Here is a 25,684-nt window from a genome sequence, read left to right as displayed (position 1 = left end):
ACTCTTTCCTATAGCGTAGCTATAAATCAGAATTGACTCAACCGCAAAGGGTTTGTTTTTGTTTTTTTATAGCAGGATGATCAAGTTTCTAAACATATGAATATTAATAAAAGAGAGGTAAGCAGAGTTAAACCTCAGTTGAAATTACTTGACTTCGACACTGTTAGGTTTAACTTTAAGAATAAAGTTGAAACAGTTAGCAATAAAAAAATAACTAAAATTACAACGATAATATTATGCTCTCATTGTCTAATATTAGGCAAAATATAAAGGATACTTACACATAAATTTTAACCCAAAGAAAATTAGACATTTAACCCGATTTGGCCACATGTTTCATGTAACTCAACACATTAAACAAGCCTTATTATATTTTTTTCTAACACTTTTTTTCACAAAGCAAGAGCAAATCCTTTTGTGGTTCTCATAAAGTTTCAGAGTTGTCAGGAGTTTATCATAGGTCACCAAGAAACAATAGTTATTTTACCAAAGATTTTGAAGGAAAAAACCATAGTTTTTTCAAAGCCACGTGGCTTGGTTTCTTAGTCAAGGGCTTAAAAGTTAACATAAACTCAGAGATACAGAATCTTTGCCTCCTAGGCGGATTCTACAGAACAGAAAAATAACTTTTCGTGTTATAGGTAAAGGCACTAAACAGTAAACCAAGGCAAGACTATGAAAATTGAGCAAACTTTGTTAAGGTTTTAACATATTTCATAGCTTTTCAGACTCAAGTATTATAAACCAAGGCAAAGAAATTTTTTCCGAGTTTTGCCCTTATAGGTTCTTATTTTCTGGAATAAATAGACACTTTATTTTTGATCTGCCCTTGGAGGGTCCATGAGGTCAGAACTAATTTCACAGTATTATCAAGAGGTTATCAACAGGCAGTCCGTTCATCGTTGCTGTCTCCAAACGATTTAAAAATCAGTATTTTAATTAAATGTTCCTCAATTTTAATTTCTGATGTGGTTAACGTGAGTAGTTACCCCTCCTGCCAATGCATTCACAAACTCTTTTATGTCTCCAGAGTTTGAAGAGTGCGAAGGCTTTTGGAGACAAAAAAAAAAAAAAGTAAATAAATAAAACAAGCATTGCTTTTTAGAAATAAAACTAACCCATTTCCTTAAAAAAAAAAAAAAAAATCCAGAAGCATATACATATTTGTCTTCCTCTGAAACTATTTCTTCTCAGTAGTCTCAGCCCCTAACTAATATGAGAATTTCTAAGAAAAGTAATTTAGTTTTATTACACAGAGAAAACTGAGGGGGGATGGTGAATTTTTTAAATTGTGATTCTAAATTTTGGCCTAGGTATTTTGAAAGACAGAAGACACTGTAAATTTTCAGGAAACAATTTCTCTTTAGGACAAAATTACTATTTTTCCTTAAATAAAACATATTTCATGTAACATCCAGCCTAAGTTGTTTAGAAAGATTTCATTTTTTAAGAAACTACTTTTAAGGTTGGCATAGCACAAAATATAAAAACTTTTTTCCAGAACAAATTCACTTTTATTAATTCCTGGGAATATTAGGACTACGAAATTATATAAACATTTATTTATGACTAAACCAATCAGAATAAAGCTCTTAAAAGGAATATTACACTCTAATTTTAATACCACCCTGAGGTATGAAAATATTCCATTTTCATAACCCTGTCTTCTGCATGCTTTGGAGAGTATTTTAGAGAAGTAAATTTAGAATAATTTTTATCCTTTTGAGGCCTTGTTACACCAGCCAAAATAAATGACCCACCCTTTTATTGGTGCACTTTTCAAACGAACCGATTTGTATCAAAGTTTCTCAGAGTAGCTACTGAAAGCCCAATTCGTAACAGAGGCACAAGAAGCACTTTTCTTGAACCCGAGGCTTAGGGTGACCTTATGATGATGCATAGAGAAAAACAACAAACAAACAAACAAAAACCTAGACCAAATGCTCTCTCTAGATCAAAACTGAAGTCCTCAAGACAAAACCTCATCTACCTCTCTAGATGGCCCGCCCCAGATTTCGTCCAAGTGGGCACCATCTTGGGTGAGAATCACATATTCACTGGGTCTCTGGAGCCAGCTCAAACAACAAGATTTATAGGGTCTATGCCTCTGATCTACCTTATGATTTTACATTTTATGATGATCAACAACAGCATAACACTCTTAAAACAGTGTAGCACAAAAAGGCAACACACACAAAAGTAGCTACACAATTAAAGCTGTTTCAGTCAGGTCGACCCATCTTAAAATTACTGGAAATCTCCCTTGGATCCAGTCCAAGTTCCCTTGCCCAAAACCTGGACAAGTAACGTTTGCCCCAAAACCGGGACAAGTAACCCTTATGTATAAATTGATGTAAGTAACCCTCGCATCCAAACCAGAGCAAGTATTTTCTGAGGCCTCTCCCAAATCAAATCCAATAATTTTTACTGAGGTCAGTTTGATATCCCTAGAAACCAGTTCAAGGAGAGTATTCAGACAATGAGAATGGGAAAACTCCCTACAAACCCTGAGCACCCAACAGAGAGCCCTCAAAAGTAGAAAGAAAAGGACAGAGCAGATGGAAATCCAGTTCCCCAAAGAGACAACATGAAAGGGTAACTTACCAAGAAAAAGGAACATCTGTAACTGCTCAGATATAAACTCAGAGAGTTCAACACAAAAGGAGCGGAACTCGAACCCAGTGGATTTTTACCAATTTTCCCAGCTACGGTGAGGGAACAATTGGACACAAGGGGCCCACGTTTGGTACCGTGTGTTTGATCTCTCTCCACAAAATGGGGTACTCAGCTTGGTGATCTTGTCTGGATGGATCCCTGGTTTTCTCTGCATCCCACTTCTGGCACTAAACTGTTAAAAAATAATCAAAACTTACCAAAATTTGAACATAAGCTTTATTCTGATTGGTTATTCTATATGCATATAAAACCGCATGTAGGGGGTTCCATTTTGATTCCAGAAAAAGCAAATGGCTTGAAGAAGCCTGGTACAATAAAGCTGGAGTCCTGGAAATGTGTCCTGGAAATTGAACCTCTCTACCTTGAGACACTACAAACCGCTTTTGCCAAGCTCTAAGCTCAGCACTGTCAGGAGCAGATGTCCTGATCCCTCAGTTGCGCTCACCTAGGCTAATAGGTATTTGACTCTGGCAGGTGGGGCCTCAGGGCAGGGCTGATGCTGAAGAACTGGAAAAGGTTGAGTAGTACATCAAGAGACACAGCTGAACTTTGTTGTGAGTTTAACAAAAACACATGGAATGATTATAGTATCTTACTGTTTCAACCCTGAAGTATTAATCTACTAATTTGGCCTGTCCTCCAGAAACGTGGAGATGATTTGGGTGGCCCAAGTCTTTAAGAACAGCTGCCCAGGGAAATCAGGCATGGTATCTTCTTCTTTCAGTTAATACCTGGGAGCAAGCAGAGACTTCAGAGTAATTTACTGACCTGAGAGCTGCACACAGTGTGGGGATTCCTCTCCTCAAAAACAGCCACTGGAGAATTGCAGGGTTTGGTGGGCCCTGAAACCCAGAACCAGCTTGTGTGGGGGAAGCAGCTGGGCAGGGGTCCATGTGGAGTCTCAAATTCTCCTCTAGTTTCCATCTGTCTGTAAAAGACTTCTGTTAGAGCCAGTTGGTAGGGAGGAAACCAGGGCAGGGAGCAGCCAATGGTATTAAACGTACCCAGGAAGGTGAGCAGAGAGCGCTAAGCTCTCACTGAAAAGTCTCCCATGGCTTCAGGCTCTAGAGAGGAGTCCTGCTGCGTTAGCCCTGATGCCCTGAGTTGGCCATGAACGCCAGGTGAAGAAGGATTTTGCCTCTACCTGTTGTGCCAGTGGCCAGCCCACCTGCCAAAGCATTTTGGTCTTGCTCTAAAGAAATGCCACTGTCCTTAGCAAATCCCCCAACTCTCCAAGTCTTGCTGTCTATAGAACAGACTCTGGCTCAGGACTTGGGCTGGCCTACTCGTTCCTCTTTCCTTACCCACCTTCTCTGCCCTATAAACACAAGTGACATCCCATCTCCACAGGCAGCCCGGCAGTACATATGCAAGGAGAAAATGACTTGTGGTGGGGTGATAGACCAAATTTCAGCCCTGGGGCCATCGTTCCCTCTCTGGACAATCTAACCACTTTTGCTGTCTTGGGCTGATGGCCTCCCTGAGATGCTGTCCAGGCAGACCAGTAGCTGGAGACCCAAATTGAGACTGGAGATCAGAGAGCTTACTAGAAAGTATGGAAAGAGTATGGTGGTGGGGAGAGGTGAAGCATGGAGAATGGGGTGGGAAGAGGGATGCAGCTTGTGAGGTGGTGGGTCTGGGCCTAGGCAACAGGCCGCATCTCCCACTTTTTGACAAAACCACCGTGGGTGTTTCCTCCCTATGTTTATAAAAAAGAATGCATTTTCCACACAGTTTGGGCCAGTTATTTACATTTCAAACCAATTTTCCATCAAAGTGATCAGCAATTTAAAAATGTTTTTTTTCTTAAAGTGAGTGCTCCTTTTAGTCCTTGTAGTTTCCTTTTTATACACCCCCCAAAACAAACAAACAAACAAACAAACAAACAAACAAACCCATTGCCCTCAAGTTGATTCCGGCTCATAGTGACCCTATAGGACAGAGTAGAACTGCCCCATAGGGTTTCCATGGAGCACCTGGTGGATTCAAACTGCCTACATTTCGGTTAGCTGCCGTAGCTCTTAGCCACTATGCCACCAAGGTTTCCTTTTATATATACAAGTGGATGTATACTTATGTGAAATACACATTTATACAAACCTGTAACTCTCGTGAGCAGAAGTGATTTCTCTTTCACAAAGAAACTCAGGTGGGCACAGACGCTCCAAGGCTCCACTGGCGAGGAGGATGGCTCTATATGTGTATGGGGATGGGCAGTGACTGGGAGGAACCAGAGCTGATTTTAAGAGAAAGAGGCATTTCTGGAGAGGGGAGGGGAGGAGAGGGGGCACATAACAAAGCACAAAGCCAACCCACTAATTTGGGTGTAGGAAGCAGGCTGATAAACAGTGATTCCTGCATGTAGCTAAAAGCGAAATCTTTGTGCTTTTTTCTTAGATTTTCCTACTCATCCTCTCTAACCAGACTTCTGACAGATCTTGTCTGAGCTCCTTCTCTGTGTATTTGAAGTGCTGTGCAGAATGCTTTGCTGTTTGTGGGAATTGCTCTTGCTAATGAAAAAGCGTGGGTGGCAACCTTTGAGCAACCCCTGGGAAGGCTGAGTCTCTCACTATTGCGTTTGAAGCTGCATCAACAGAAAACAGACAAGGAGACTCACCATTCAGCCAGCTTCCTGCATCCTTCCTGGAACCCACTCCAGCTAGCTGCCTCCCCAAAGAGGCACTTCTTCAGGGTCCTGCAAAGGACTTGATATTTGCACGAAGCGCTTTAGACGTCTCCTACTTGGGTTGCGGCTGACCTCCTTCTTTGGCCCTTTCCATCAGATTCCTCTGTTGAACAGTAATCATAATCATTGCAGTAACCAGAGCATCTAAAATTTGCTGACAACTTGCCACGTACCAGGAGCCGTGGAGGGGCTGCCTCAGAATACTTTACTGCGTCAGAAGGATTTAATTTAAGCATCCCAACAATTCTATCGGTTTCTTGACCTCCCCATTTTTCAGATGAGAAAACTGAAGCCCCACAGTAATTAGTAAACTTTCCCAGGGTCTGACTGATTCTGCTTACCATGTGAAGAGTCAGTCCTGGCCTGGGTCATAGCTCTGCTTTCAACGCCCTGTCCTTGGGCCAGCACTCCACGGTCTCCTGGGCTTGATAAGACACTCTCTGCTCCTGTCACGCCCTGTGTTGCCTCGCGTAGCACTTGCTGCCTGAATTACAACCCTTGTTTACTGATCTTTCTTCCCATTAAATTGGGTGCTTCTCGAGGGCAGCGGCCATGCCTTATTCATTGTTTATTTCCTGGTATCCAGAGCGGTCTCTGACTGGCTGGTGATGGGTCATGGTGGGTATCCTGGAAAGTAAGGGGGAGATGGGAGAGAAATTTCAGATCAGTGTCGGAAGACACATGGGTTTCTGTTTTCTAGTCCTGAATTGGATGGGGACAATGAGGAAGGTCACGTGTATCATCCACTGGAGCCCCCTTCTCCCACCGTGATGGATAAAGAGCACCTCCCCTTTAACTCTACCTCTGCAAGCCAGTGGCCCTGTGGAGCATGTCTGGAGGCAGATTCAGGGACCATCCCCTTGCCGCAGTTCTCTTTTTGGGGTGCTGTCTCAGAGTCTTTGCCTCCGGAAGCGTCCCATGGGAGTGAGAGTGAATGGGAAGATCTAGAGGAGTCCGCGGACCCAGAGGATGGCACTCTGAGGTGGGTACAACTCTCTCTGGGTTCTTCTAGTGGGGCTCAGTGTTTTCAGTCCACTTAGATGGATGTGATGGTCAGCTCCCCTTACCTGTCCTCTGAGGGCCCTCATCATCGTGGGAGCTACTTTTCACAGAGTGCTTACCATGGTCCGTGTTTCAGGACAATAACCCTACAAGATGGGGAATATCATCATCCCCATTTTCCAGATGACAAATGTGGGGCTTTCCCAGGGTCATACAGTGAGTGACAGAGTCAGAATTCAAGCCCAGCTCTCTCTTCTCCACGGCCCACAGGTAGCTGCTCACCTGTGTAGGCTCCAGTGTGTGGGTGGGTGCATCTCCCTCCTCAGGCCCCTGTCTTTTGGCGGGATGCAGTTTAAGTGATAATACCTGTTTTGATGGCTCCTGCCTGCCCTGGGCTAGGTATATTTCAGAGGAGAGACTGGATGGCACGTGTGCAGTGGGATCCTTTTCGTTGACTTCTGTGGCTGGGTAAAGACCAGCATTAAGGAAGCCAAGTCAAAGTGTTAACATGAGGGGTAACCAGATGTTGCATCTAGGTCACTAGGCTGGGGTAACAATCAGATTGATGAAGACACAGAAGTCATAAATGTAACAAAAGCCCTGAAACTGGGAGTTGTTAGCTGCCATTGAGTCAACTGACTCATGGCAATCTTATGTACGACAGAACAAATATTGTCTGTTCCTGCATCATCCTCACAACTGCCAGCATGTTCAAGTCCATTGATGTGACTATTATGTCAGTCCATCTCACCCGCAGTCCCCACACCCTCATTGGCCCTCTACTTTACCAAACCTGATGACCTCCTCTAGCAATTGATCCCTCCTGATGACGTGTCCAAAGCAAGTGACTCAGACAGTGTTCTGTTGTGATCCATAAGGTTTTCATTAGCTAATTTTTGGGAGTAGATTGCCAGGCCTTTTTTCCTAGTCTTTCTTAGTCTGGAAGTTCTGCTGAAACTTGTCCACCATGGTTGACCCTTCTGGTATTTGAAATACCAATGGCATAGCTTCCAGCATCATAGTAACACACAAACCACCAAAGTGCAACAAACTGACAGACAGGTGATAGAGACTGGGAGTAAAAAAAAAAAAAAATTTTTTTTTTTTTGTAGAAAGGTTCAATTCGTGACAAGTCAGTAAACCACCCAAAACCAAAACAACATTCTGTTAAAGTGCCTACAGTGCGTGTAGTTTCAGTATATATATATAAATAAAAGATGCTGAATATTCAAGAAACTTTAACATAAACACATTTTCGAGGCATACTGAAACGTACTGAGGCATTGGTCTGTAAAATTTCAGGGAGGATAGTTGACTTTCACCCCATTGTGTCCCAGCTACATTTTCTCAGCTCTGTAAAAGGAAGGTCAGTTGACACAAATGATTAAACTGGATTCTCAGAGGACAGTGGCAAGCAAGCTGATAAGGAGGGTGAATATTTGAAACTCAAATATCGCAAAAGGGCTCACTCTTATCTGAAATAGGAAGCAACAAGTTAATAGAGTGGATGACATGAAGGCTTTGGAGACTGTGCACTGTCACTTATGGGGAAGTCAGGCCCTTTCATGAAGTAGGAAATAATGCATTATGGGTTCACAAAAGTGTGCAATGTACAGGGATTGGCTTATATGAGCAAGGCAATCTTCTTGGGGTGATGGAAGAGGACTTCACAGAAAGGCTAAGCAATACTTTCCAAAACCAACCAAAACTGTCACCGTTGAATCAATTCCAGAGTAGAACTGCCTCATAGGGTTTCCAAGGAGTGGCTGGTGGATTTGAACTGCTGATCTTTTAGTTAGCAGCCAAGTTCTTAACCACTGTGTGACCAGAGTTTGGGGACCCACAAAAAGCAGTTAAGGAACCACCAAACCAAAAACCAAACCAATGGCAATGCCATGCATGTCAGAGTAGAGCTGTGCCTCATAGAATTTTCAATGGCTAATTTTTCAGAAGATCACCAGGTCTTTCTTCTGAAGTTCCTGTGGGTGGATTCGAACCTTCAACTTTTGGTTACCAGCTGAGCTAATGTTCCCCAGGGATTTGCTGTGCCTTTAAGCAGGGGGGCCAAGGGCAGAGTAGATGGGAGCAGGGTCTTGTGCTTAGAGGTGCCCAGGCTGGAGGTGTGGCTCCACAGTTCACTAGCTGGGTAGCCTTTGAATGGAGTCTTATAATCCTCTAAGACTCATCTGACTGAAATGGAGATAATGAAACCTACCTCATGAGGTTATTGTAGGATTAGATGACAATGCATGTCAACAGCTAGCACCCAGCCTAGTTGTAGTCAGCCCTCAACAATATTTGCTCTTCTTACCATAAATAATGAAGGGGAAAATGGCTTCAGTAACATGACATGAGTCTGTCGGTTTGTCGTACTGTGGTGGCTTGGATGTTCCTGTGATGCTAGAAGCTATCTCACCTGTATTTTAAATACCAGCAGGGTCCCCCATGACAGACAGGTTTCAGTGGAGCTTCCAGATTTTAAGACAGACTAGAAGGAAGAACCTGGTGGTGTACTTCTGAAAAAAATGGCCAGTGAAAACCTTGTGGATAACAGTGGAACATTGTCTGATATAGTGCCAGAAGATGAGCCTCTCAGGTTGGAAGGCAGTCATAATATGACTGAGGAAGAGCAGCTGCCTCAAAGTAAACTCAACCTTAATGATGTGAATGGAGCCAAGCTTTCTGGGTATTCCTTTGCTGATGTGGCATGACTCAAAATGAGAAGAAACAGCTGCAAACATCCATCAATAATCAGAACATGGAATGCACAAATTGTGAATCTAGGAAAATTGGAAATCTTCAAAAATGAAATGGATGCATAAACATCAATATTCTAGGCATTATTGAGCTGAAATGGAGTGGTGTTGGCCATTTTGAATCAGACAATCATATGGTCTACTATGCCAGGAATGACAAATTGAAGTGGAATGGCATTGCATTTATTGTCAAAAAGGCCATTTCAAGGTTTATCCTGAAATACAACTCTGTCAGTGATAGGATAATATGCATATGCCTATAGGGAAGACCTTTTAATACGACTATTATTCAAATTAATGCACCAATCTCTACTGTTAAAGGTGAGGAAATTGAAGAATTTTACCAACTTCTGTGGTCTAAAGTTGATCAAACATGTAATCAAGATGCGTTGAAAATTACTGGTGTTTGGAATGTGAAAACTGGAAACAAAGAAGAAGGATTGGCAGTTGGAAAATATGGCCTTGGTGGTAGAAAAGACCCTGGGGATCACATGATATAATTTTGCAAGACCAATGATTACAATACCTTTTTTCAACAACATAAAAGGAGACTATATGCGTAGACCTCACTGGATGGAAAACACAAGAATCAAATCGACTACATCTGTGGAAAGAGACAATGAAAAAGCTCAATATCATCAGTCAGAGCAAGTCAAGGGGCCGACTGTGGAACAGACCATCAATTACGCATTTGCAAGTTTACATTGAAGGTGAAGAAAACTAAACCAAGTCCACAAGAGCCAAAATATGGCCTTGAGTATATTCTACCTGAATTTGGAGATAACTCAAGAATTGATTTGACACGTTGAACACTAACGACCGAAGAACAGACCAGTTGTGGGAAGATATCAAGGACATCATATGTGAAGAAAGCAAGAGGCCATTAAAAAGACAGGAAAGAAAGAAAAGACCAAAATGAATGTCAGAAGAGACTCTAAAACTTGTCTATGAACATAGAGTAGCTAAAGTGAATGAAAGAAATGATGAAGTAAAAGAGCTGAACAGAAGGTTTCAAAGGGCAGCTGTAGAAGACAAAGTATTGTAACTCCAAAGACCTGGAGTTAGAAAACCAAAAGGGAAGAACACATTTGGCATTTCTTAAGTTGAAAGAACGGAAGAAAAAATTCAAGCCTTGAGTCGTAGTTTTGAAGGATTCTATGGGCAAAATATTGAATGATCCAGGAAACATCAAAAGAAGATGGAAGGAATACTCAGTCACTGTGCCAAAAAGAATTGGTTGACATTCAATAAGAACATATAATCAAGAACTAATGGTATTGAAGGAAGAAGTCCAAGCTGCACTGACTACAGTGGCAAAAAACAAGGCTCCAGGAATTGACAGAATACCAATTGAGATGTTTTGACAAATGCATGCAGCACTGGAAGTACTCATTTATACCAAGAAATTGGAAAGACAGCTACCTGGCCAAACAACTGGAAGAGATCCATATTTGCACCTATTCCAAAGAAAGGTGATTCAACTGAGTGCTGAAATTATCAAACAATGTTGTTAATATCACAAGCAAGTAAAATTTTGTTGAAGATAATTCAAAAACAGCTGCAACAGTACATCGACAGGGAGCTGCCAGAAATCCAAGCCGGATACAAAAGAGGGCTTGGAATATGGAATATCTTTGCTGATGTTAGATGGATCTTGGCTGAAGGCACAGAATACCAGACAGGTATTTACCTGTGTTTTCTTGAGTATGCAAAATCATTCAACTGTGTGGATCATGATAGATTATGAATAACATTGTGAAGAATGGGAATTAGAACACTTAATTGTGCTCATGTGAAACCTGTAAGTAGACCAAGAGGCAGTCATTTGAATGGAACAAGGAGATACTGCATAATTCAAAATCAGGAAAGGTGTGCGTCAGGGTTTTATCTTTTCTTATTCGGGTTATTTGCTTTCCCTTCTGTTTTTTTTTTTTTTGTCAGTTTGGCCAATGGTTTATCAATTCTGTTAATTTTTTCAAAGAACAGCTTTGGTCTTGTTAGTTCTTTCAATTGTTTTTCTGTTCTCTATTTCATTTAATTCTGGACAATATCGCAACAGACCCAACTGAAATTAAAAGAATCATATCAGACTACTACAAAAAATTGTACTGTAACAAATTCGAAAACCTAGAAGAAATGGATGAATTTTTAGAAACACACTACATACCTAAACTAACACAAACAGAGGTAAAACAACTAAATAAACCCATAATAAGAGATAGAAAAGGTAATTAACCCCCCCCAAAAAAAAGCCCTGACCCAGACAGCTTCACTGCAGAGTTCTACCAAACTTTCAAAGAAGAGTTAACACCACTACTACTAAAGGTATTTCAAAGCACAGAAAATGATGGAATACTCCCAAACTCATACTATGAAGCCAGCATATCCCCGATACCAAAAGCAGGTAAAGACATCCCTCATGAACTTAGATGCAAAAATCTTCAACAAAATTCTAGCCAATAGAATTCAACAACATATCAAAAGAATAATTCACCATGATCAAGTGGGATTCATACCAGGTATGCAGGGATGGTTCAACATTAGAAAAACAATTAATGTAATCCATAATATAAATAAAACAAAAGACAAGAACCACATGATCTTATCAATTGATGCAGAAAAGGCATTTGACAAAGTTCAACACCCATTCATATAAAAACTCTCAGCAAAATAGGAATAGAAGGAAAACCCCTCAACATAATAAAGGGCATTTATACAAAGCCAATGGCCAATATCATCCTAAATGGAGAGAGTCTGAAAGCATTCCCCTTGAGAACAGGAACTAGGCAAGGCTTCCCTTTATCACCACTCTTATTCAACATTGTGCTGGAGGTCCTAGCCAGAGCAGTTAGGCTAGATAAAGAAGTAAAGGGCATCCAGATCGGTAAGGAAGAAGTCAAAGTATCTCTATTTGTAGATGACATGCTCTTATACACAGAAAACTCTAAAGAATCCTCAAGAAAACTACTGAAACTAATAGAAGAGTTCAGCAGAGTATCAGGATACAAGATAAACATACAAAAATCAGTTGGATTCCTCTACACCAAAAGAACACCCAAAGAACATCATTTACAGTAGCCTCCAAGAAGATAAAATACTTGGGAATAAATCTTACTAGAGATGTAAAAGACCTATAGAAAGAAAACCACAGGACACTACTGCAAGAAACCAAGAGACTTACATAAGTGGAAAAAATGTATCTTGCTCATGGATAGGAAGACTCAACATTGTGAAAATGGCTATTCTACCAAAAGCCATCTATAGATACAATGCGATTCCAATCCAAATTTCAACGACATTTTTTAATGAGATGGAGAAACAAATCACCAACTTCATATGGAAGGGAAAGAGGCCCCGGATAAGTAAACATCACTGAAAAAGAAGAGCAAAGTGGGAGGCCTCACACTACCTGCTTTTAGAACATATTATACCACCACAGTAGTCAAAACAGCCTGGTACTGGTACAACAACAGACACATAGACCAATGGAACAGAATTGAGAATCCAGACATAAATCCATCCATGCATAAGCAGCTGATATCTGACTAAGGCCCAGAGTCAGTTAATTGGGGAAAAGACAGTCTCTTTAACAAATGGTGCTGGCGTAACTGGATATCCACCTGCAAAAAAATGAAACGAGGCGGAGCCAAGATGGCGGACTAGGCAGACGCTACCTCGGATCCCTCTTACAACAAAGACACGGAAAAACAAGTGAATCGATCACATACATAACAATCTACGAACCCTGAACAACAAACACAGATTTAGAGACGGAGAACGAACTAATACGGGCAAGCAGGGATTGTTTCCAGAGCCTGGAGCCAGCGTACCAGTCAGGTACGGCACAAGCACAGAGAGCTGCTCCACCCCCCTTGAACTAACCCCGGGAGGGGGACCAGCCGGTGCCACGGGCGGCGTGGGACGCAGCCGGTAGGAGAAGTCCCCGGGAGGCAGTGACTGGTCTTGGAGCAGAAAGAGCAGAGTCCGAGCCGGGGAACCGTCCTGCAGGGATTTGGACTGGACGCAGGTACAGCATAAACACAGAGAGTTGCTCCACCCCCCTGAACTAACCCCGGGAAGGGGCCCAGCCGGGTCGCGTGGGCGGCGTGGGACGCAGCCGGTAGGAGAAGTCCCTGGGAGGCAGTGACTGGTATTGGAGCGGGGAGAACAGCGTCCCAGCCGGGACACTCGGTCACGGCACAAGCATGGGGAGCTGCTCCACCCATCTGAACTAACCCCGGGAGGAGGCCCAACTGGTTCTCGGAGGTGGCACGGCCACGTGGCTGGAGGGACGAGAAGTCCCCGGGAGGCAGCGACTGATTTTGGAGTCGAGAGTGCACCGTCCCAGTAGGGGAGCCTTGACGCTGGGCGTGGGGCTGGAAGCGGAGGATCTGACCGTGACTCCAGCGGGCCAGACCCCCTGGGGGCAATCTCCACACAGCCAGCACATATAGGCGAGGCGCCCGTGGGAATCTCAGATATAATAGTCATTACAAGCAAGACAAGCAACTCTGGCTATATTCTGAGGTGCTACTCTCCTATATCTCTGTTCCCTCCCCCACCCTCCCCAGGCGGCTTCATTAACATCTGAATAGCCTGAGCCAGAGGGAGAACTCTGAAAGGGATCTGACTGCATTTTTTTTTTAGCGGATTTTCTGGAAAGACTAGTTTCCCAGTGATGGCTCGGAGACAACAATCCATATCAAACCACTTAAAGAAGCAGACCATGACAGCTTCTCCAATCCCCCAAACAAAAGAATCAAAATCTTTCCCAAATGAAGATACAATCTTGGAATTATCAGATACAGAATATAAAAAACTAATTTACAGAATGCTTAATGATATCACAAATGAAATTAGGATAACTGCAGAAAAAGCCAAGGAACACACTGATAAAACTGTTGAAGAACTCAAAAAGATTATTCAAGAACATAGTGGAAAAATTAATAAGTTGCAAGAATCCATAGAGAGACAACATGTAGAAATCCAAAAGATTAACAATAAAATAACAATTAGACAACGCACTAGGAACTCAGAGGAGCAGACTCGAGCAATTAGAATGCAGACTGGGACATCTGGAGGACCAGGGAATCAACACCAACATAGCTGAAAAAAAATCAGATAAAAGAATTAAAAAAAATGAAGAAACCCTAAGAATCATGTGGGACTCTATCAAGAAGGATAACCTGCGGGTGATTGGAGTCCCAGAACAGGGAGGGGGGACAGAAAACACAGAGAAAAGAGTTGAAGAACTCCTGACACAAAACTTCCCTGACATCATGAAAGACGAAAGGATACCTATCCAAGATGCTCATCGAACCCCATTTAAGATTGATACAAAAAGAAAAACACCAAGACATATTATCATCAAACTCACTAACACCAAAGATAAACAGAAAATTTTAAAAGCAGCCAGGGAGAAAAGAAAGGTTTCCTTCAAGGGAGAATCAATAAGAATATGTTCTGACTACTCAGCAGAAACCATGCAGGCAAGAAGGGAATGGGACGACATATACAGAACACTGAAGGAGAAAAACTGCCAGCCAAGGATCATATATCCAGCAAAACTCTCTCTGAAATATGAAGGCGAAATTAAGATATTTACAGACAAACACAAGTTTAGAGAATTTGCAAAAACCAAACCAAAGCTACAAGAAATACTAAAGGATATTGTTTGGTCAGAGAACCAATAATATCAGATATCAGCACAACACAAGGTCACAAAACAGAACGTCCTGATATCAACTCAAATAGGGAAATCACAAAAACAAACAAATTAAGATTAATTAAAAAAAAATACACATAACAGGGAATCATGGAAGTCAATAGGTAAAAGATCACAATAATCAAAAAGAGGGACTAAATACAGGAGGCATTGAACTGCCATATGGAGAGTGATACAAGGCGATATAGAACAATACAAGTTAGGTTTTTGCTTAGAAAAATAGGGGTAAATAATAGGGTAACCACAAAAAGGTATAACAACTCTATAACTCAAGATAAAAACCAAGAAAAACGTAACGTCTCAACTAACATAAAGTCAAGCACTATGAAAATGAGGATCTCACAATTTACTAAGAAAAACGCCTCAGCACAAAAAAGTATGTGGAACAACACACATAAAAAGGCATCAAAATGACAGCACTAAAAACTTATTTATCTATAATTACCCTGAATGTAAATGGACTAAATGCACCAATAAAGAGACAGAGAGTCACAGACTGGATAAAGAAACACGATCCATCTATATGCTGCCTACAAGAGACACACCTTAGACTTAGAGACACAAACAAACTAAAACTCAAAGGATGAAAAAAAGTATATCAAGCAAACAATAAGCAAAAAAGAAGAGGAGTAGCAATATTAATTTCTGACAAAATAGACTTTAGACTTAAATCCACCACAAAGGATAAAGAAGGACACTATATAATGATAAAAGGGACAATTGATCAGGAAGACATAACCATATTAAATATTTATGCACCCAATGACAGGGCTGCAAGATACATAAATCAAATTTTAACAGAATTGAAAAGCGAGATAGATACCTCCACAATTATAGTAGGAGACTTCAACACACCACTTTTGGAGAAGGACAGGACATCCAGTAAGAAGCTCAATAGAGACACGGAAGATCTAATTACAACAATCAACCAACTTGACCTCATTGACTTATACAGAACTCTCCACCCAACTCCTGCAAAATATACTTTTTTTTCTAGCACACATGGAACATTCTCTAGAATAGACCACATAAAACAAACCTTTGCAGAGTCCAAAACATCGAAATATTACAAAGCATCTTCTCAGACTACAAGGCAATAAAACTAGAAATCAATAACAGAAAAACTAGGGAAAAGAAATCAAATACTTGGAAAATGAACAATACCCTCCTGAAAAAAGACTGGGTTATAGAAGACATTAAGGAGGGAATAAGGAAATTCTTAGAAAGCAACGAGAATGAAAATACTTCCTATCAAAACCTCTGGGACACAGCAAAAGCAGTGCTCAGAGGCCAATTTATATCAATAAATGCACACATACAAAAAGAAGAAAGAGCCAAAATCAGAGAACTGTCCCTACAACTTGAACAAATAGAAACTGAGCAACAAAAGAATCCATCAGGCACCAGAAGAAAACAAATAATAAAAATTAGAGCTGAACTAAATGAATTAGAGAACAGAAAAACAATTGAAAGAATTAACAAAGCCAAAAGCTGGTTCTTTGAAAAAATTAACAAAATTGATAAACCATTGGCTAGACTGACTAAAGAAATACAGGAAAGGAAACAAATAACCTGAATAAGAAATGAGAAGGACCACATCACAACAGAACCAAATGAAATTAAAAGAATAATTTCAGATTATTATGAAAAATTGTACTCTAACAAATTTGAAAACCTAGAAGAAATGGATGAATTCCTGGAAAAACACTACCTACCTAAACTAACACATTCAGAAGTAGAACAACTAAATAGACCCATAACAAAAAAAGAGATTGAAACGGTAATCAAAAAACTCCCAACAAAAAAAAGTCCTGGCCCGGACGGCTTCACTGCAGAGTTCTACCAAACTTTCAGAGAAGAGTTAACACCACTACTACTAAAGGTATTCCAAAGCATAGAAAATGACGGAATACTACCCAACTCATTCTATGAAGCCACCATCTCCCTGATACCAAAACCAGGTAAAGACATTACAAAAAAAGAAAATTATAGACCTATATCCCTCATGAACATTGATGCAAAAATCCTCATCAAAATTCTAGCCAATAGAATCCAACAACACATCAAAAAAAAATTCACCCTGATCAAGTGGGATTTATACCAGGTATGCAAGGCTGGTTTAATATCAGAAAAACCATTAATGTAATCCATCACATAAATAAAACAAAAGACAAAAACCACATGATCTTATCAATTGATGCAGAAAAGGCATTTGACAAAGTCCAACACCCATTCATGATACAAACTCTTACCAACATAGGAATTGAAGGTAAATTCCTCAACATAATAAAGGGCATCTATGCAAAGCCAACAGCCAATATCACTCTAAACGGAGAGAACCTGAAAGCATTTCCCTTGAGAACGGGAACCAGACAAGGATGCCCTTTATCACCGCTCTTATTCAACATCGTGCTAGAAGTCCTAGCCAGGGCAATTAGGCTAGACAAAGAAATAAAAGGTATCCGGGTTGGCAAGGAAGAAGTAAAGTTATCACTATTTGCAGATGACATGATTATATACACAGAAAACCCTAAGGAATCCTCCAGAAAACTACTGAAACTAATAGAAGAGTTTGGCAGAGTCTCAGGTTATAAAATAAACATACAAAAATCACTTGGATTCCTCTACATCAACAAAAAGAACACCGAAGAGGAAATAACCAAATCAATACCATTCACAGTAGCCCCCAAGAAGATAAGATACTTAGGAATAAATCTTACCAAGGATGTAAAAGACCTATACAAAGAAAACTACAAAGCTCTACTACAAGAAATTCAAAAGGACATACTTAAGTGGAAAAACATACCCTGCTCATGGATAGGAAGACTTAACATAGTAAAAATGTCTATTCTACCCAAAAGCCATCTATACATTTAACGCACTTCCGATCCAAATTCCAATGTCATATTTTAAGGGGATAGAGAAACAAATCACCAATTTCATATGGAAGGGAAAGAAGCCCCGGATAAGCAAAGCACTACTGAAAAAGAAGAAGAAAGTGGGAGGCCTCACCTTACCTGACTTCAGAACCTACTATACAGCCACAGTAGTCAAAACAGCCTGGTATTGGTACAACAACAGACACATAGACCAATGGTACAGAATTGAGAACCCAGACATAGATCCATCCACGTATGAGCAGCTGATATTGGACAAAGGACCAGTGTCAATTAACTGGGGAAAAGATAGCCTTTTTAACAAATGGTGCTGGCATAACTGGATATCCATTTGCAAAAAAATGAAACAGGACCCATACCTCACACCATGCACAAAAACTAACTCCAAGTGGATCAAAGACCTAAACATAAAGACTAAAACGATAAAGATCATGGAAGAAAAAATTGGGACAACCCTAGGAGCCCTAATACAAGGTATAAACAGAATACAAAACATTACCAAAAATGATGAAGAGAAACCCGATAACTGGGAGCTCCTAAAAATCAAACACCTATGCTCATCTAAAGACTTCTCCAAAAGAGTAAAAAGACCACCTACAGACTGGGAAAGAATTTTCAGCTATGACATCTCCGACCAGCGCCTGATCTCTAAAATCTACATGATTCTGTCAAAACTCAACCACAAAAAGACAAACAACCCAATCAAGAAGTGGGCAAAGGATATGAACACACACTTCACTAAAGAAGATATTCAGGCAGCCAACAGATACATGAGAAAATGCTCTCGATCATTAGCCATTAGAGAAATGCAAATTAAAACTACGATGAGATTCCATCTCACACCAGCAAGGCTGGCATTAATCCAAAAAACACAAAATAATAAATGTTGGAGAGGCTGCGGAGAGATTGGAACTCTCATACACTGCTGGTGGGAATGTAAAATGGTACAACCACTTTGGAAATCCATCTGGCGTTATCTTAAACAGTTAGAAATAGAACTACCATACAACCCAGAAATCCCACTCCTGGGAATATACCCTAGAGATACAAGAGCCTTCATACAAACAGATACATGCACACCCATGTTTATTGCAGCTCTGTTTACAATAGCAAAAAGTTGGAAGCAACCAAGGTGTCCATCTACGGATGAATGGGTAAATAAATTGTGGTATATCCACACAATGGAATACTACGCATCGATAAAGAACAGTGACGAATCTCTGAAACATTTCATAACATGGAGGAACCTGGAAGGCATTATGCTGAGCTAAATTAGTCAGAGGCAAAAGGACAAATATTGTATAAGACCACTATTATAAGATCGTGAGAAATAGTAAACCTGAGAAGAGCACATACTTCTGTGGTTACGAGGAGGGGAGGGAGGGAGGGTGGGAGAGGGTTTTTTATTGATTAATCAGTAGATAAGAACTGCTTTAGGTGAAGGGAAAGACAACACTCAATACATGGAAGGTCAGCTCAATTGGACTGGACCAAAAGCAAAGAAATTTCTGGGATAAAATGAATGCTTCAAAGGTCAGTGGAGCAAGTGCGGGGGTCTGGGGAACATGGTTTGCGGGGACTTCTAAGTCAATTGGCAAAATAATTCTATTATGAAATCATTCTGCATCCCACTTTGAAATGTGGCGTCTGGGGTCTTAAATGCTAACAAGCGGCCATCTCAGATGCAGCAATTGGTCTCAACCCACCTGGAGCAAAGGAAAAGGAAGAACACCAAGGCCACACGACAACTAAGAGCCCAAGAGACAGAAAGGGCCACATGAACCAGAGACCTACATCATTCTGAGACCAGAAGAACTAGTTGGTGCCCGGCCACAATCGATGACTGCCCTGACAGGGAGCACAGCAGAGGACCCCTGAGGGAGCAGGAGATCAGTGGGATACAGACCCCAAATTCTCATAAAAAGACCAAACTTAATGGTCTGACTGAGACTGGAGGAATCCCGGCGGCCATGCTCCCCAGACCTTCAGTTGACACAGGACAGGAACCATCCCCGAAGACAACTCATCAGAAATGAAAGGGACTGGTTAGCGGGTGGGAGAGAGACGCTGATGAAGAGTGAGCTAATGATATCAGGTGGACACTCGAGACTGTGTTGGCAACTCTTGTCTGGAGGGGGGATGGGAGGATAGAGAGAGAGGGAAGCCGGCAAAATTGTCAAGAAAGGAGAGACTGAAAGGGCTGACTCAAGAGGGGGAGAACAAGTGGGAGTAGGGAGTGAGATGTATGTAAACTTATATGTGACAGACTGATTGGATTTGTAAACGTTCACTTGAAGCTTAATAAAAGTTATTAAAAAAAAAAAATGAAACAACACCCATACCTCACACCATGCACAAAAGCTAACTCAAAATGGATCAAAGGCCTATACATAAAATCTTAAACAATAAAGATCATGGAAGAAAAATTAGGGACAATGCTGGGAGCCCTAGTACATGGCATAAACAGTATACAAAACATTACTAACAATGAATAAACACCGGAAGAGAAACTAGTTAACTGGGAGCTCCTAAAAATCAAACACTTATGCTCATCCAAAGACTTCACCAAATGAGTAAAAAGATTACCTACAGACTGGGAAGAAGTTTTTAGCTATGACATTTCTGATGAACACCTGATCTCTAAAATGTACATGAGACTGCAAAATTTCAACAACAAAAAGACAGATAACCCCATTAAAAAATGGGCAAAGGATATGAACAGACGCTTCACTAAAGAAGACATTCAAGTAGCTAACAGATACATGAGGAAATGCTCACGATTATTAACCATTAGAGAAAGGCAAATCAAAACTACAATAAGATTTCATCTCACCCCAACAAGGCTGGCATTAACCCAAAAAGCACAAAATCATAAATGTTGGAGAGGTTGTGGAGAGACTGGAACACTTATACACTGCTGGTAGGAGTGTAAAATGGTACAATCACTTTGGAAATTGATTTGGCACTTCCTTAAAAAGCTAGAAATTGAACTACCATATGATCCAGAAATCCCACACCTTGGAATATATTCTAGAGAAATAACAGCCTTTACATGAAGAGATATATGCACACCCATGTTCACTGCAGCACTGTTTACAATAGCAAAAAGATGGAAGCAACCTAGGTACTCATCAACAGATGAATGGATAAATAAATTATGGTATATTCACACAGTGGAATACTACGCATCCATAAAGAACAGTGAGGAATCTGTGAAACATTTCATAACATGGAGGAACCTGGAAGGCATTATGCTGAGTGAAATTAGTCAGTTGCAAAAGGACAAATATTGTACGAGACCACTATTATAAGAACTCAAGGAATGGTTTAAACAGAGAAGAAAATATTCTTTGATGGTTAGGAGAGTCGGGAGGGAGGGTGGGAGAGGGGTTTTCACTAATTAGATAGTGGATAAGAACTACTTTAGGTGTATGTAGGGAAAGACAGCACACAATACAGGAGAGGTCGGCACAACTGGACTAAACCAAAAGCAAAGAAGTTTCCTGAATAAACTGAACGCTTCTAAGGCCAGTGTAGCAGGGGCAGGGGCTTGGGGACAATGGTTTCAGTGGACATCTAGGTCAATTGGCATAATAAAATATATGAAGAAAATATTCTGCATCCTACTTTGGAGCGTGGCATCTGGGGTGTTAAATGCTAGCAAGGGGGCATCTAAAATGCATCAACTGGTCTCGAACTACCTGGAGCAAAGGAGAATGAAGAACATCAAAGGCACAAGGTAATTATGAGCCCAAGAGACACAAACCAAAACCCACTGCTGCCAAGTCAATTCCAACTCATAGCGACCCTATAGGACAGAGTAGAACTGCCCCCATAGAGTTTCCAAGGAGCACCTGGCAGATTTGGACTGCTGACCTCTTGGTTAGCAGCCGTAGCACTTAACCACTACGCCACCAGGGTTTCCAAGAGACACAAAGTGCCACATAAATCAGAGACTACATCAGCCTGAGATCAGAAGAACTAGATGGTGCTGGGCTCCAACCAATGACTACCCTGACAGGGAATACAATAGAGAACCCCTGAGGGAGCAGGAGGGCAGTGGAATACAGACCTCAAATTCTCGTAAAAGGACCAGACATAATGGTCTGACTGAGACTAGAAGGACTCCAGAGGTCAAGGTCCCCAGACCTTTGGTTAGCGCAAGACAGAAACCATTCCCAAAGCCAATGCTTCAGACAGGCGTTGGACTGGACTATAATATAGATAATGATACTGGTAAGGAGTGAGCTTCTTGGCTCAAGTAGACGCATGGGATTATGTGGGCAGCTCCTGTCTGGCGTGGAGATGAGAAGCCAAAGGGAGACAGAAGCCGGCTGAATGGACACGGAAATAGAGGGTGGAGTGAAGGAGTGTGCTGTCTCATTAGGGGGAGAGCAATTTTTTTTTTTAGCAAGGTGTATATAAATTTTTGTATGAGAGACTGACTTGATTTGTAAACTTTCACTTAAAGCATAATAAAAAAAATAATAAAAAAAGAAATCAAATGACGTATTGCATTGGGCGAATCTGCTAGAAAAGGCCTCATTAAGCATTGAAAAGCAAAAATGTCACTTTGAGGATCAAGGTGGGCCTGACACAAGCCACGATATTTTCAATCACATTATATCCATGCAAGATGTAGACAATGAATATGGAAGACTGAAGAAGAATTGATGCCTTTGAATTATGCTGTTGGTGAAGAATATTGAATATAGCACGGACTGCCGGAAGAATGAACAAATCTGTTTTGGAAGAAGTACAGCCAGAGTGCTCGTTGGAAGTGAGGATGTAAGACTTTGTCTCACGCACTTTCGACATGTTATCAGGGGAGACCAGTCCCTGGAGAAGGATATTATGCTCAGTAAGTTTTTTAGTCATCTAGTGCTGCTGTAACAGAAATAGAAATGCCACAAGCAGATGGCTTTAACAAAGAGAAATTTATTCTATCACAGTCTAGTAGGCTAGAAGTCCAAATTCAGGGAGTCGACTCCAAGGGAAGGCTTTCTGTCTCTGGACTCTGAAGGAAGGTCTTTGTCATCAATCTTCCCCTGGACTAGGAGCTTCTCTGTGCAGGAACCCCAGGTTCAAAGGAGTGGCTCTGCTCCTGGTACTGCCTTCTTGGTGGTACCATGTTTCTCCGCTCTCTGCTTGCTTTTCCTTTTATCTCTTGTAAGATAAAAGGTGGTACAGGCCACAGCCCAGGGACACTCCCTTTACATTGGATCAAGGATGTGACCTTAGTAAGGGTGTTACAATCCCACCCTAATCCTCTTTAACATAATCTAATCTTGACTCTTTAACCATAGACAGAGATCAGGATTTACAACACATAGGAAAATCACAATCACAAAATGGGGATTCCCATATTGGGAATCAAGGCCTAACCAAGTTGACACATATTTTGGGGGGACACAATTCAATCCACAACAGTAAGGTAGAGGGTCAGCGAAAAAGAAGAAGACCCTGGACAAGATGGATTGACACAGTGGCTGCAATAATGGGCTGAAACATAGCAATGATTGTGAGGATGGCACTGGACTGGGCAATGTTTTGACCTGTTGTACATAGGGTCACTCACTATGAGTTAGAACTGACTCGACAACACCTAACAAGATCAACATGTTGAAACCTTATGAACATTTTCAGCCCTGTTGCCTTTTTCCATACAGGCAAAGAAACGAGGGAGTCAGAATTTTGCCCACACGTGAGGGTTAGGGTGGTATGGGCAGAAGTCCTTGCCCTTGGTGAAGGAGTAAGGATCTGGGGTAGACTGAATAGCCCTCAGCTCTGAGCAATAGCTTGGGATGTAGTTAGGGGAAGACCCGACACCATAATTTATTCTGCACAAAAATGCATCCAGCAAGCCCTACTCGCCCCTGCTGATGGAGTGCAGAAGTGCAGCTCTAGTGCTTCCAGGGAGAGTTCTTCTCCTGGGCTCACGGGGCAGCCCACAGGGGTGCTCACAGCATCCATGGACTCCTGCATTCAGACTGTCAACTTCTGGGATTCTTTTGGAAAAAACAGCTCTCAACACTTTTTAACTTCTCCAAGGAGTCCATAACCTCCAATGGCTAAGGAACTCCGTGGTATATATTATCCCATTGTTTCTTGGAAGATATAAAGAGGCTGTGCTTACGGATGGAGTAGTACAGCCATTAAATCTGTATAACAAACTGTTTTGTTTGGTCCTTTTAGACATAAAGCAGTAAAATACATAGGTAGTTTCTCCACCTATATGGAAATATATATAGGCAGTTTCTATAGTGATTTAATTTAATCCTCATACCAACTCAGAATGGTATTTTTATTTCTCTTGTATAAAGGAGGGGCAGATTCACACTACATCTGTCTGATTCTACTTTCGGTGCATCTTTACATTTCCGCTGTAATGTGTCTTTTCACGAGGGTTTGTGTGACACACACACCTTTCCATCAAGAGGCATGCTTGTACTTTTTCCTCACAAAAGATTTCTCTTTCATGTGACTAACAAGCTGTACTTTCCTGTGGGATTAGGAAGACTGTTGAACTCTTCTTTGTAGGGAAGGCTGCTGGTGGAATGGGGAGACCACCTATTCAAAACCTGCTTATTGTTTTAGGTAAACGCAGAGAGTGAGACAATTGCCAAGGAAGAAACTGAGGGTTTCTGCTTGGTCATCCTTCTGACCATGATTCCGTGGAAGAGCTCTCAGATGTCCCTGGTTCAGAGAATGTACCCACCGACTCCACCACCAGAAAAAGGGCCATGGGAAGGTGACCTGGGTTGGAGAACCTGGCCCCAGTGGTTAACAGCAGCGGCAAAGAGATCGTGCCTGTCATTTCTGAGACTCATTTTGAATAGTGGCCTTGATGTTTCCTCACTGATGGGGTTATATTAAGTAAAGCTTTGTATGTGTGTATGTATCGGGGGAGGACTTTCCCTTGTGAAAGGATTTGAAAACCAACCTTCTTCATCAAGATGAACCAGGCAGGGCGAGGTCTTGCTCAGCACTGGCACAAGCTTTCGAGGGGCAGAAGCAACGTCCCTGGAGGTTTTTGCTCCCCATGGGTCGAAGGAGTTTGCGTGGTTTCTAAAGTGTCCCAGTTTTCTGAAAGGAATCTACAAAGCGGCTTGACTCAGAGGCCATCACATAATATGTTTTCACTCTTTCTGTGCCCTTCCTATATAACCCTGTGAACTATTTTAAAAAGATTTTCCTTTTGGACTCAACAATGTGACTCAAGAGTATACAAAGAAAAAGTAAGATGGAAATAATAATAAAAAGGGAAGAGTGAAGTAGTAGATCCAGCATTTCCAGATATTAGGACATATAACCACCATCATAACAAAAAGTAGAACCATGTGGTATTAGCAAATGCACAGAAGAAATGGACCGGGTAGACCAAGGGGAGAACCAAGGAGCATGCCCAACTCTGTACAGCGGGGGAGCATATGGCGGGGCCAGACGCTCACTAGCAGGGAAGGAAGGGCAACTTCAGAAATAGAACTGGGGTCGCTGGGAAAAAGATTAAGATTCATAGCTCACTTCATTTACTGGAATTAAATACAGATAAATATAAAAAACTATGTCAGGGAAAAGCTGGTAGAAAACAGAACATAGTTTTATTAGCTCTATACAGGAAAGTTAAATTCCTTTGGTTAAAAAATTGTGAATAAGGATTAATATCTACAATATTTAGAAAGTCTGTTTTAATTCATAGTAGATTAATAAATAATTTAAATAGACAATGTATACAATAACATAGGGTTGCTATGAGTTTGAATTGACTGGACGGCAATGGGTTTTTATACAAAATAAACGGTAGGTAGGCCAATTGCTGTCTAGTCAATTCCAGCTCCTGGCAACTGAGGTGTTACACAGTAGAACTGCTCCATGGGGTTTTCTTGGCTGTAATTTTTGCAGGAAGAGCCTGGTAGTGTAATGATTAAGTACTAACCGAAAA

General features: G+C 41.2%; 1 protein-coding gene across 10 annotated transcripts in view; it reads left to right on the top strand.

Annotated features, from left to right (window-relative positions):
• The window catches only part of FRMPD2 (FERM and PDZ domain containing 2), a 229,655-nt gene that overhangs the window by 133,792 nt on the left and 70,179 nt on the right, over positions 1–25,684 (top strand). For 7 of the 10 annotated variants that reach the window (XM_049854926.1, XM_049854924.1, XM_049854923.1 and 4 more), the window contains one exon: positions 6,063–6,968. The exons of 1 other annotated variant lie outside the window; for it this stretch is intronic. In XM_049854926.1, coding sequence (XP_049710883.1) covers positions 6,063–6,402 — 340 coding nt within the window. In that variant the 3' untranslated portion in view covers positions 6,403–6,968. Of the gene's footprint in view, positions 1–6,062; positions 6,969–24,339; positions 25,319–25,684 lie in introns of those variants that run through there. 2 more of the 10 variants (XM_049854925.1, XM_049854930.1) reach the window with 2 other exon arrangements.

This window comes from Elephas maximus, chromosome 16, assembly GCF_024166365.1.
Source record: "Elephas maximus indicus isolate mEleMax1 chromosome 16, mEleMax1 primary haplotype, whole genome shotgun sequence".
Classification (NCBI taxonomy): domain Eukaryota; kingdom Metazoa; phylum Chordata; class Mammalia; order Proboscidea; family Elephantidae; genus Elephas; species Elephas maximus.
This window is presented reverse-complemented; position numbering and strand designations above follow the sequence as displayed.